The sequence below is a fragment of the Periplaneta americana genome, chromosome 17, assembly GCF_040183065.1.
Source record: "Periplaneta americana isolate PAMFEO1 chromosome 17, P.americana_PAMFEO1_priV1, whole genome shotgun sequence".
Classification (NCBI taxonomy): Eukaryota; Metazoa; Arthropoda; class Insecta; order Blattodea; family Blattidae; genus Periplaneta; species Periplaneta americana.
In genome coordinates, this window is record NC_091133.1 from 78,162,470 (window position 1) to 78,176,877 (window position 14,408).

Genomic DNA, 14,408 nt, shown 5'->3' on the forward strand with positions numbered 1-14,408 from the left:
GTCTATAAATGCGAACTTAAAGCAAACGGTAAGGTTATGTATATATATATTTTTCATTTTAATATTTTAACAATATTATTTATATAACATATTGCAGTATTAATATCGGCAAGTTTAATTTTGCCAGTCTTGTTGATTTTTGCACGGCTTCCTTAATGTTACTTGCATCACGAATCAGTAACTTTAGCGTAGTTGTAGAGCTTGCTTAATTTTTGCAAATATTTAAAAACAATAATTAACAGTGCAATTTAGGTGAAATTGCAGTGGTAAGTTTCCAATTTATAAATATTACTATATTGAACGTCTCTAAAAATAATATGTTAAAAGCCTAAAGCAGTAAAATCAATATGTCACTTAAGCGGTAAGAAGAGGAAAATTGTTATGTGTGTTAGGTTGGGAATACTGAATGTGGAATTTTAAACTTTCCGCGGATTGGTTTTGTGCGGAAACCAAGCAAATATGCACGATCTCGCACAAAACCATATACCTGTATTATATTGTATAGTAATATTAAACGAATTTAATACATAATTTTATAATGTTTATATTTTTTGTAATATAATTTATTATATATAAAACATAAAACAATATTATTACAACTAGTTTGTCACTGAGAAATGAGGAAAAAGTGTTAACTTGAATTTATTTGAAGCAAAGCGTTACTGGATTATGCAATAAGGTAGGCGATGTTTGGATTCCGTGTCTCAACTCTTATACTCAATTATTATCTTAGCGTGTGCTCGATTACACTAATCTCTAGCGCTTGAAAGTGGAACTACACGCCGGCGCACAGAGAAACAAAACACAGGAACATTCGCTCTGTGTCCATTCTTTGTAATCCCTATTCGTTGGTAAACACATGAAACTTGTTTCAAAGATCATAAAATGGAAAGATACAATACTTTTTTCCTGTTATGTGGACCTTATATGGATTCTAAGGCAATATGCAAAACCCTTTTTTTGACCAGTGTACATTTCTGATTTAGCACGTCACTGATTCCTTATGGTCTTGAATAAATATTACACTATTATCTTCAAGAGGCAATAATAAATATTACTTGAGATAATAATTAATTATAATACTGGTAGCTGTGTTCTTTCTGCAACAGCACGATATCTTAAACAAGGCAAAAGATTCGACATGTCCGGAGTACAATATGCCAAGAATTTGAAGAAAAAATAATTATATGGGATCACAGAGTGCCCTTCAACACGAGTCATAGAGTAGGGAAGTAATATAACTGTGAAGACTGTAACCTCTTATTTCCTGGGTAGAGTACAAAAAATCTAACACCATATTAGTTACAAATTAATACTTTTATCAACAGTAATCTCACTAGAGGTTTTGATTTATCTAGAGAAAATTAAAACTCGAAAGGGATTTAATTGACTATTACACGATTAGAAGAAAGTATGTAAAGATTAGAAGTAACGAAGTACTCCAATACAATAAAATATTAATTGACTTACGAAAATACAAATCTGTCTTCAAATTTTTACCATCTCAACATTATAAATATTACGCTAGTAGATGGCAGTAGTGTGTTATGATTAGCTGTTTTCTTATCAGTTGTGCCAACTATGGAATCTTCATTGAGCTCTGTGGACGGTTACTGGTCAAGAAGGCTTTGTTGATTCAGTTTCATTTTTATTAAAACAGTTGCATTCCACTTCAATTATCCCGATCCCAGTAATCAACGTCACTTGAAAGATGATTTTCAATAAATCTTACTATTAAACAATCTCTGATACGTGACTATTCATAATATCATATAGCAGAAGCTATAACATAACCTAAATAATTTAAACAAGTGTTAGAAAAGTTTCAAGTAGGGATGATGAAATAAACAACAAACGTTTTAATTAAGGATGATGAAATAAAAAATAAACTGAATAATTTTAAAAGGAACAATTATTGAAATTACAATTTTCAAATTTGAATGTTTTAATGGTTGGTCGTTGAGTTGATGTTTATATTGGCCGTGTGCGTAAAAGAAGTGTAACTCGATTATGTACATGATTTATTCCTCAACTTATTCAGGATTTCCGAATGGTGCTCTTCATTTATTTGTAAGTAGGGTTTCAGGGGAGACTGAGTGATTTGTAATTTTCTGTTTTTTTGACGTCCAGACCAGTGCAGTTTGAAATCTTGGCAAACAAAAAAACAAATGCTAGGGAAGCGATAAAATTAAACAAATGCTAGGGACGCGATAAAATTGTGCGATAAGCAGCCATGATTGGTTGAAAGACGTCCTTTCGTACCGTTTTATTTGTCAAAAGTAGTGTGGCGTAGTAAAAGTGTAATAGTCAGAAAAAAATTCTCTTCATTATTAACACTTTTTTTCCTCGATAAGTACTATTCGTACGATTCTGATCTTTATTCTTTTCATTATAGAAAATGATACGAAATTATTTATTCCTTTGCAGTTTTACAATAAAATGAATTGTTTTCTTGCAGAACAAATAAAAATATTGAGACGTACCGTAATTTTCTGCCGTTAGAAAATCTCGCATCTTGCAACTCTACTGCAGTGACGACGAACGGAATTGTGCTCTTCAGACATGAGTTGGTATGTGTATTCATAGGTGAACCGGCGATGCGCTAATGCCAAATTTCGCAGACTGTCAGTCTAATTTCCTAATTAACTATGCACTTAATATTATAAACCCCATACTAGGTTCTTTGCTTATTTTAATGTATTCTATTGCGCCTTTCAATCTACGGAATTATATTACTTCCATCCTGTACACATTATACAATGTGCAATAAAACAGAAACGACTGTTGAAAAGTATTATATCCATTATCCAAAACGTGTCATGACATACATTGATGACGGTTTCATTGTGAATTCTCACAATAGAAAGCAACAGAAACAAACAATGATAAACTAGATAAAATCCGAGATTATAATATCAGATTATCGATGTACCAATTCCAGGTAATGTAATGCAAATAGAAATGAAATCCGAGCGTGGATCGGAAAGTAACGCACAATTTTTTTCTGCGTTGGTATTGAGGCTGGGATGTTGACATTTCACCGAGATATAGTTTGAAGTTTTCACTATATACACAATTTGTTTTCTACGTGTAACTCTAGCGAGAGAAGCGTGAACTACGCAACAAAGATGACGCGCATGCTACTGTCGTCAACTTGTGAAGAGCAGCGAAGTGTTGGGCGACTTTTGTGGGATAAAGGACGTAACCCGAGTGAAATTCACAGGGACGTGTGGCGCGTACGGGGAAGACTGTATGGACCGTAGCAACATCTCCAGGTGGTGTGAATTCTTCGCAGATGACCGTGAGAACTTTTGTCATTCGCCACGTTTCGGGCGGCCAGTAATAGCTGCATCCCAGCGGAATGTCACAGGCAGTGGGGCGGCAATTTGAACGACCGGCGGATCCAACTGCGAACCTTATCTCAGCAATTCAACATTTCATACGGTGCGGTGTACGATATCGTGCATGACACGTTGAAATTTCATAAAGTTAGTGCCTGCTGGGTGCCTAATAACCTGACAAACGACCACAAGGGCCTGCGAATGATGACGTGCTTGGACCACTTAAGGCGTTTCGCTGCAGAAGGGCATGACTTTCTGAAAGGAATTGTCACAGGTGATGAGTCCTGGGCATAACAATTCACGCCCGAAACAAAGTAGTGGAGTGGAAACATGCTGCTTCCAAGAAAAAATTCAAAGTGATGCACTCTGTTAAGAAAGTGCTTGTGACAGTGTTCTAGGATATGCATGGTGTTTTGTTGGTGCACTTTCCTAACACGGGACCACTGTTAATGCTGCAGCCTACATTCTCATAGTCGATCAAATTCCATGCCGCCATGTTATTCTTCCATGTTTTTTCTTCTCTGCTGTATTATTTTAGGTAAGGTAATCTCTTATTCTGCACTTTTCTGATGTATATGCCATTATAACTGTCGTGTTTTTATATAAACATATAATGGAATGACAACCTTTATTAATTCGCTACTCACATTGTACCTAATTCTATCTATCCTGGATATTCATGTTGTTTGCCGCTAAAAATACATTCCGGTTGAAAATGGTTTAGAAAACGTTTTTGAAATATAACGTTTCTGAACCACCTATAAGTAAAATTTAATGTTTAAAATGCCATTCTCTCATATGACCATTGATTTCTGTTATATAATACCCACCTATTGTCATATATATATATATATATATATATATATATATATATAATATTTCTAATACCGGAACCTAAATTGCTCGAATTCTTCAAATATTGGTCTTCTTCCATGATTAAACTTTGCCGGTCGTCTCCAATAAAATTGCCATACACTGTTTCGTTTTTTCATTTTAAATTTAAGCCCCAATTTTCATGCGCCTCCAAACGTTCTAACATAATCTACGGCATTTCAATTGTATTGATGTTGCTTATGAGGTTCCAACTTGTCTTCGGGTAGTAAACTAGACAACAAATAATCTTACGCCATTATGAAAGGGTCATCGGCAAAATTTGAGTTCTAAATAATAATAATAATAATAATAATAATAATAATAATAATAATAATAATAATAATAATACATTTTAACGGGTCTTCCCAACTGCCATAGGTGTATACTTTGTTTACTTAAGTTTATATTTAACCCGCTATCTCCACAGTCCTTCAAACGTTTTATCACATAGATCTATTTTAAATCACAAATCTTTGCGATTCATCATTGAGAAATTTTGACTTCAATGCGAATAACAACAATAATAATAATAATAATAATAATAATAATATTATTATTATTATTATTAATACATTTCTGTATTATCATTTACATCTATTGTAATAAAAATTCGTAACTACTTAAGTTTCACAAAATGTTCAATAAATAACCCTTCCTCCAAAATCAAATTTTGCGGGTCGTACACAACTCGGTAGGTCAGTACTTTGTTTACTTAAATTTACATTTTATCCGCTATTTTCAGGCTCCTTAAAACGTTCTAACACTTATTTCACATCACAAATCTCTGCGATTTGCAATTGATAATTGGCAAACTTTGACTTCATTGCGAATAAAAACAAGAACAATAATTATAATATATTAATCTATTAATACGGTAATATACTGTATACGAAATGAGTGTTACACAACAGTCAATGAAAGTTGATCATTGACAAATATTTCGAAATATGTCTACAAGCACGTTTAAAATTAATTCCTGCTGACGAAATACTTCTATTCCTCGGCCCCTTACATTATTGCAGACTGTGAATTAAGCCATTACAAATTCAGAACTTGAGAAACTCTTGAAGGCGAATTAGAATTACAACCGAGACAGACACAAAATAATTAGACTGGATTGAAGAAGAACAGCAATAAGTTGGGGGAAACAACTAACACAACCACAACGTATCGACCGCTAGAAGGCGGTTAAGCAACTGGCTAGAAGTGGGGTTGATTGTGATTGGAGCAAGAACTGTTGGTCTTAATTTATACCCATAGCTTCCCAGCAAATTTTCCCATTAAGGAAGAGAGAACTGTCCTTCTCTAGAAAACTATCACACGATCCGCGGTGAGTTAATATATAGGACTATGTCTAAAAATGTGAAATTTCCTTTCTTTGTCATCCCTCTTCATTGGTGTTAGATGGCTTCCTAATCTAAAAGATAGAAAGTGTAAGTATCAAACTTGAAATAAGATGTTAGAAAATGGCTGAAATTGGTTTCAATAATAATAATAATAATAATAATAATAATAATAATAATAATAATAATAATAATAATAATAATAATAATAATAATAATAGTAATAATAATATTTATTTATTTATGTATTTATTTATTTTTTCACTCACTCATTTATTTATTTACTCATTATTTATTTATTTATTTATTTATTTATTTATTTATACTGGCAGAGTTAAGGCCATAGAGCTTTCTCTTCTTTTTTTTAAGTTAACACTTGTATACTAGAATGTATTTTCCTGTGTGTGATTATGTATTCAGTCTCTTTTTTATTATATGTATATTTCTTATTATTATTATTTTAAAGTTAATACTGATTGTGTATATGTATTCAATCTCTCTTTTTTACTTTATTATGTTTATTATAATTTTTAAGTTAATATTTATATACCGGTATGTATTTTTCTGTATGTGATTTGATCCTGTTTGAGTGGAAGAGAAGGCCTGATGGCCTTAACTCTGCCAGGGAAAATAAAACTATTATTATTATTATTATTATTATTATTATTATTATTATTATTATTATTATACTCTATCAGATTACGATAACAGTATAATGAAATCTAATTTCTTTACAAATTTTTAGAATTATTTTGTTTTCAGAACAGAAAATATTAAATAACAATGAAAGTAAGCCAGTTTTTAAGCTACAGGCAAAATAGTAAAGCTACAGTAATATTACGTTTTATATAGTAACCTTGCTCATAGCTTTTTCATTTGTGCACAAAGTGGTGTCTCCGTAACCATTTTGTCCTTGTTGAAGTATTGGTCGACTTACCTTCCTAGACACGCCTGTGGTTCATAAGCGTCAATTTATTGGAGGAAAGATTGTATAAGGGCTAAAGACCGCATTACGAAAGCGCCAATGACTGCATTAAAAAGAGCCACCATCAATATAATTAAAGTACCAGTATGAAACATATGGAAAAAATATATAAATATTCTAGATTAATAGTAAATAACCTGTAATCTGTATTCTATACCCAACAGATATTCTTGATTTTTACGTTTTCGGTGCAATGTATGACGCAACTAGGAGATATACGTAAGAAATATAATTTCACTAAAATGATTTTGAACTTGTAAACCTCTGTAATGTGCGCCGTTCAATGCTGATGTATAATTTGTGCTAGAATATTATCATATTGAAAGTATTTTGATAAAGTAAACTTTTCTCTGGAAAAAGGGCCTATAAAGTCGGAATTCATTATTTAACAAAAATCTAGCAGACAAAAATTGTTGTAACAGTATACAAATTGTTATTTTGATAAAAGTGCATTCAAATTGCAATTGCATAAAAATAAATCTTTCAATTTTTGTTTTCTTGAAACATAACTTTTGCTTATGGGCCCTTTTTCCGGCTACCGCCTTAATTTTTTCCTTCATGAGGACTCGAACCAGCGCGCATTCCGTAACGCGAGTCCTAGACAGGTTGTCTCAGACCACGACACCACGGCGCAGGACTGATAATAGGAAACTGTCCTTAAATAAGAGATAAATTATCAATCAGTTGGAAATACGTTAATATAAACGCTGTTACATATATATAGACAGCCTGGATTTCTAAGAAATTTCATTTCTTGGCATTTCAAAAGAACAAAAGATCATACTGTCAAATTGAGAATACAGGGACGTATACTTTCCAAGTGCAAAATTGAACAAAATTCTGTCTGTAACACAAGTAGGCAATATAACAGAAGGAAAAAAAGTCGAAGAAAAGAAAGGAGAAAGACAAAAAATCGTTTGAAATTTTGCCAAAATGTAACCCAAGCCTTGGACACAGTTTGCAAGTGTCTGGCAGGGGTAGCTGGGGAGATTTGACTCTGCGAGGAGTGATGAGAGTATAGACAGAGAGAGGGGGGAGGAAGAGAAAGAGAGAGAAAATGAACGTCATGTCGGCAGCAAGGGAAAGCATTGATTTGTGGAGTTTCCAAGGCCAAAACTCGCCCGCTAAAAGCGAAAATTCAGCCAAAAGAAAGAGAAAAAAATCTGGCCTCTCAGAGACAAAATGCATTAGAGAAAGAGACTCAAAGGGAAAGAAGAAGAAAAGAAGAGGTTTTATCACTCGGGTCAGACACTCTTCTTGTGTCAGTTCCGACTGCACGATTCACTATGTATCCCATTGTTTGAGTCCAATATTCAACCGACCATCTGTTGGCAGAGTTTTTCATACTTCGTCTTCTCGCCATCCATCGACGGGTCAATGGTTTCTATGTTATGTTTCACAAAGCCACTAGCTTATCAACATACTGGAAATATACTCTATTCCATATGGATTATAAAGACTGAATCCTTGACTTATCTTAATTTGTCATATAAAGCTTCTCCAAGTATTACAAAATTTATCAGTAAGGAGCAGATTCCTATATAATTAAATATTCTTTTTGCGTGTGATAAAACACAATTAACAAAGTTAAGAATTCCGAACATGAAGTTTCAAGTTTAAAACCCGCATCTTATTTCACGTAAAAACACATATTTTCACAAAAAATATGTAAATACATATTTTCAGGACATCTATTATAAACATATAAATCTTGGAGTTTTTTTACTTAAATATTATTTTACAAGAACTTTTAAATATTTTAAAACTAAATCAATTATATCACTCAGAAGTGCGTTATCTTTTTTTAAGAATTCTTGGTTGCTTCGTGTTTCTAAGCGCTGTGTTGTGTATACGTGATCCATTTTCGCAATAGTATCACCTCAAGTTCTGAGAACTGCTAGGCAGGATATCAGTGTTATTATTAGAGAATAAATTAGCATGGACAAGGAGGAAATATGGTGCAATACATAATTAGGAATGTTTATTGTTGCTGAAGATGTTTTCATTCCACGCTTTGTTTATCAAACACAACAGATAAGAGCTCCTGCATAATATTAGGCTGTTTAATTTAAAGAAATCTCTCGTCTCTCGCTCATGCCTATCAAGTAAGGCAATACATCTTGTTGTGATTCCCTGTTATCGAGCTTCGTCAATCGATATCCTTCAAGATATACTGAAAGATGGTTATTTAAAAAACGGTTTGGCTTTCCTATTAGCAAATTTAATCTTTTTGTGTGATACCATAAAAAAACTCGAAATATCCAAAAACCTGTTGTCTGAAAAAAGGAGGTGCGTGCCGTGGAAATTAAACTAGACTCGCTACCAAGTTCAGAAAGCTCAATTACTAAGGGACAAATTCCAGAATGTGTTTGGGAAAAACAGTGGATATAAAAAAATGTGTAAACTTGCTCAAGTATTGGAGGATGTGCCTGTAGGTGAAATTGACGGTGTATGTGTTTGTGACATTCCTCTCTTTAAATATGCACGTCTGACGTCCTGTGATGTGGAAAGATCGTTTTCACAGTATAAGTTGTCGTTCAGAGATAATCGGCATGCATTTGTGATGGAGAATTTGGAGATGACCTTTGTTGTTCACTGCAATTCTCGGCCAACTACTAGCACTCAAGTGTGGTTGGTGAGTACCTAGTAACATTTTTTTTTTTCAAGCTAAGTAAGGTATTTTTGTCATATTCAAAAAAATATATATTTTTTTTTTTTTGTGTTTAGCAAATATTTTCGTACTTTTTAACACATAAAAAATAAATATATTTACATTTTTAGCACACAAAAATCCGCTCCCTATTTATCACATTACATTATTACATTGTTAATTAATTTGTATGCCACACTTTATATTTATATCAGTTCTCTTTTTATTCATTTCACTTGATCTATGTGTGCCTATCTACCGTTAAGAATCTAATGCTTACCTAATTTCTGTAATAAAGTTTCTCGAAAGCGAATACGCTGATTTGATGAAAATACAAATACGTGTTAATTTTTTGTGTGTGAAATTAAATATAAAAGTGGAACGAAATAAGTTAACATTTCATCCTCAAAACAGTCGTATGTCACAACTTAAAGTTAAGATATTTAATGATCTTACACTCTGCATATTACAATGGATCTATTACAATTTACCTGTTAAAAGTTTTAAAACAAGATTTTAATAGGTTAATTAAAATTCTGTTTACTCTGTTGGAGAATTTCTGAACACAAATTCGAGCGAAATTGCTTTTTAATTAATAAATTCAGTTATACTTTCTTAGCTTTCATGGCAGAATAGTTTTTTATGTATCCTATGTACGATTGTATTGACGAAGCCCATTACATGTATTTTTAATGAATTAATAAATTGAATTGCGTTCCTCTGTTATGTCACAATTTTCTTGTAATATTTAAGACATTCCTGTGGGATAAACACTAACAATTTCTAAGTATAATTTACTTTCTTTATCATTAGACTATGTGAAATATTAAGAGAAAAATTTAATGCTTGAAAGCACACATTTCGATATTTATATGAAAATATGAAGCATTCCTAACATGAAAGAGAAATAGTGTTTTTTGACTACCCATCTATATTGTTTCCCCCTTAAAATATCGGGATTCAAATATCGCGATTCAGTATTAATCCTGGAATAATTCGCATTAATGGTAATCAATTTTACTGACTATCACTCAATGATACAAAATATAGATTTATTTTTTCTAACTATCTCTTCCTATACGTAGACAAAATTATAAATATTTGTAATTCAATATACAGGTTGGTGAAAAGTCACTTTCCCCAAACACTTCCTTACATTTAATTACATTCAATTTACATTTGACTACACATTCCTTCAAAGATTTTGTTCAAAATGGAGACCCTGTTTCTTGATACACAACGTGTTCTTACTGTACTTTCACAAACGTTCTAGCAAAAGAACACGTTATTCTGTGGTTAATTTGCGATTCATTGCAAGAAAGAAGCATTTGCTGCATACAGACGCAACCCAACACAATAAAACAAAATAACAGCAATAATAGACATGACATCGGAGAAACAGATGACGCACGAATATGGTTGTCAACACACCACTTATTATAGGCCAACTAGGTATCCGTTTATTCAAGTTATGACATCTGTATATGTGTACAAGTATGAAACCAAAAAACGAATATTGGGGAAAGCGACTTTTGACCAACCTTGTTTAAATACTATTGCAGAGAAAGTAGTGGTAAATCGTTACGTAAAGAAAGTTATGTATCTAAGTTTAGTCTTTCTTTCTATTCGGTATTTTTATAAGATAATTATTTAAGAAAGTCATAAAAATATTCTTAAATACTTCCCATTTGCTATCAATTATTGAACGAATATCAACATCTAAACATTGTTGTATAACGAATTTGCATGATTGGAAAGAATTGAAGAAAAAGTGTGCATTCGCTTAGAGAATAGACTGCATGAACACATTATTATAAATCACAAAAAAAATGTGATATCCCTATGAACTTTGAACGCTGATTTTGATAAATATAAAAATAGACTATTATAGGAAAGTATAACGCAAGAATAGCTAAATTACATACAGTGAATTTAATCTTGGGCTTGAGTAGGCTAGTATGTTAATATTTATTTACCAGGGAGTCGTTAAATTGAGTGATTTTGTTTGCAGGTGTCTTGGATACGACGGAAAGACTACCACTTGCTGACTGTCGGCCTGGCCACTTACAGCAGCGACGACCGCTTCCTGGTGGAACACGCAAGGCACCTGCAGGTACTGTGCACCGACTGTTACACAAACTCTCTATATATGCTAGGATTAGTTCACATTTTTATTTACATTACCACAGCATTCACATGTGCGAAGGATAGATATTATGTTCGAATTGTCAATTTGGGAATCAGACGAACAGTCAATCCATCAGTGACGTCGGTCAGACAATAAAACTTGGTTTTTCTGAACCGACGCATGCGACGTGCGAGATGCGAGGCACGCCTCGCATAAATCCGGACTACCCGAGAGATAGTGAATGGTTTCTATAACTGCGAGGTGCACAGACCTCGCATCTCGCACTATCTCTCGTGTAGTCCGGATTTGTGCGACGCGGACCTCGCACGTCGCATGCGTCGGTTCAGAAAAACCAAGGTTTTAGTCAGTGATGTCAATCAGGACGCCTAGGTAATCAAAGAAGGCAACTGGGACAGTCGATGAGGTCAGTCAGTCAGTCAGTAATTAAAACAATAAGTTCATAATTATCGCTATTATGACTTCAGAGAAGCAGCAAATTTGTCAATTATTTAGTCTCGTCATTTAATACAGTCAATTTTTCAGGTAAAGCGCCTGTAAATTATTAACCAGCAACAGACAATCTAGATCAAGTTGGTCAACTTAGTACCTCTCGAGGGCTAAATTTAATTTAGGCAACTTCACCGGGAGCCAAATCATGTCTTAAGTCTAGTTTTATTCATGCGGGAGGAAAAATACAAGTTATAATACATATAACGTACTATAATAAAAGAAGTCAGATGACTGGAACTTTGTCATTATACACCACAGAATAGTCACAGGAAAAACACTTCCTCCTTGAACAGAAAGGAGCATAAAAATCTTCATTCAGTAATTCATAGTGTTCTGCCCAAAGACAGGTCTTTCACTGCAATGTCAGCATTCTCCAGTCTTTCCTATTTTCTGCCTTCATCTTTGTCTCCGCATATAATTCATATACCTTAATGTCGTTTATCATCAGATATCTTCTTCTGCCACAAACTCTTTTCCAGTTCACCATTCCCTCCAGTGAATCCTTCAGAAGGCAGTTTCTTCTTAACCAGTGAACCAGCCAATTCCTTTTCTACTTTCTGATCAGTTTCAGCATCATTCTTTCTTCATCCACTCTTTCCAACACAGCTTCGTTTTCTACTCTGTCTGTCCATTTCATACGCTCCATCCTTTCTCCATATCCACATTTCAAATGCTTCTATTCGCTTCTCTTCATTGTCGTAATGTCCATGTTTCTGCATGGAATGTAATTTTTACGGTGATTCCTTAAATAATTGAAATACTTGTACACGAGGTATTCAATAATAATAATAATAATAATAATAATAATAATAATAATAATAATAATAATAATAATAATAATAATGTGGTGGTTTCTGAATATATGGAAAACCAGTGATTTAAAATGCACTTATAAATGTGAGGATGCCACTCGAAGAATATGTGATAACACGGCAATGTGAAAGTAATCTATGGCGAATCCTCGGCCTCAACTCGCCAAATAAAATTTCGCTGTCACCAATTCCATCGACGCTAAATAACATAGTATTAGATACAACGTCGTTAAATAGTCAATTAAAAATAAACAGCATTTGAAGAAATACTAAGCATTGTAATTTGTGTCTTTATTCAATATAAAAGAATCCCTCACAGAAACCAAAATGTTAAGAAACAATAATTACCTCATCTCCCGCAAGTCAACTTTCTGGGAGCGATCACTGCTATTTTGATGCTGTTATATGTAAATCCTTTCGGTCTGTCGTTTCAGTTTCATCAATTCATCGCCTTAGAGTTCTAGGGGGCTTATTTTGCTCTTTCGGGAACTTCAACGCAAGTCCAATGTTATTAGAGGGCAAGTTGAAGCTTCAAAAGAGAATATCCAACACTGTGATAACGTACACAGTCTACTGATAAACACAGTAAACGTGAGAAGCGTCCTAATAAAAACTGAATACTCTGTCAGTATAACAGTAAAAGTTACGATTTTGAAAATAAACATCAAACTCCCTGGGGCCACAATAAATCACGTCGTCAGTTGGCCATCTAGATCACGAATGTTCAGCGCGGGATTTCTAGTCTTTAAACGAGGTGCAACAGTAACGTAGAATCTCAGAATCGCATGCAGGCACACGCTTTAAGCTTTGGTTTTTCTGAACCGACGCATTCGACGTGCGAGGTGAGAGGCCCGCCTCGCACAAATCCGGACTATACGAGAGATAGTGAATGATTTCTATAGTTGCGAGGTGCGCAGACCTAGCATCTCGCAGTTATAGAAACCACTCACTATCTCTCGTGTAGTCCGGATTTGTGCGAGACGGGACTCGCACCTCGCACGTCGCATGCGTCGGTTCAGAAAAACCAAGGCTTAAAAGATGTTCTACATCACTCTGATACCTCGTTTAAAGGCTACAAATGCTCGCGCTGATCATGTCTCATCTAGACAATATATCTGGCGGTTAGTCAATCAGTTAAATTCAATTATACAAATAATGAATATTGATTAAACAAGTTGGTCGGACTACAAATCAATAGATTCATTAGCCTATAAAAAAGAACCAGAGCCATCGGCGTAGCTCTGTCGGTTAAGGCGCTTGCCTACCGATCGGGAGTTGTGCTCGGGTGCGGGTTAGATTCCCGTTTGGACTGATTATCTGGTTTGGTTTTTTTCCAGGTTTTCCCCAACCGTAAGGCAAATGCCAGGTAACCTATGGCGAATCCTCGGCCTCATCTTGCCAAATATCATCTCACTATCACCAATCTCATCGATGCTAAATAACCTCGTAGTTGATACAGCGTCGTCAAATAACAAAGTAAAAAAAACAGAGCCAGATCTTTCAAAATATAGTCGGTCGGTAGCAAAATCGGGATGCCACATAGTCGTACCGCAAAGTAAAGCTGTCGGGTCACAGAGTCACACAGTGAATTATAAAATTGTCAGGTCATAAAGTCAGAAATTTAGACCAGGTAAACAGAGATTCTGGCCAAAAGGCGGAAATTTACATTGAGTTCCGAAAAGTCAGCCAGATCTGAAAGGAAAGTCAAGCTTTAAATCTAAATTAAGTCTAGTCACAAAGTAACATTTGGGTCATAACTTAAAGCT

General features: G+C 34.1%; 1 protein-coding gene across 1 annotated transcript in view; it reads left to right on the top strand.

The window, feature by feature from the left end:
• Positions 1-14,408, top strand: part of LOC138692753 (lachesin-like) — a 233,025-nt gene that overhangs the window by 133,970 nt on the left and 84,647 nt on the right. The window contains exon 3 of the mRNA XM_069815947.1: positions 11,204-11,305. Within this exon, the coding sequence (XP_069672048.1) occupies positions 11,204-11,305 (102 nt within the window). The remainder of the gene's footprint in view (positions 1-11,203; positions 11,306-14,408) is intronic.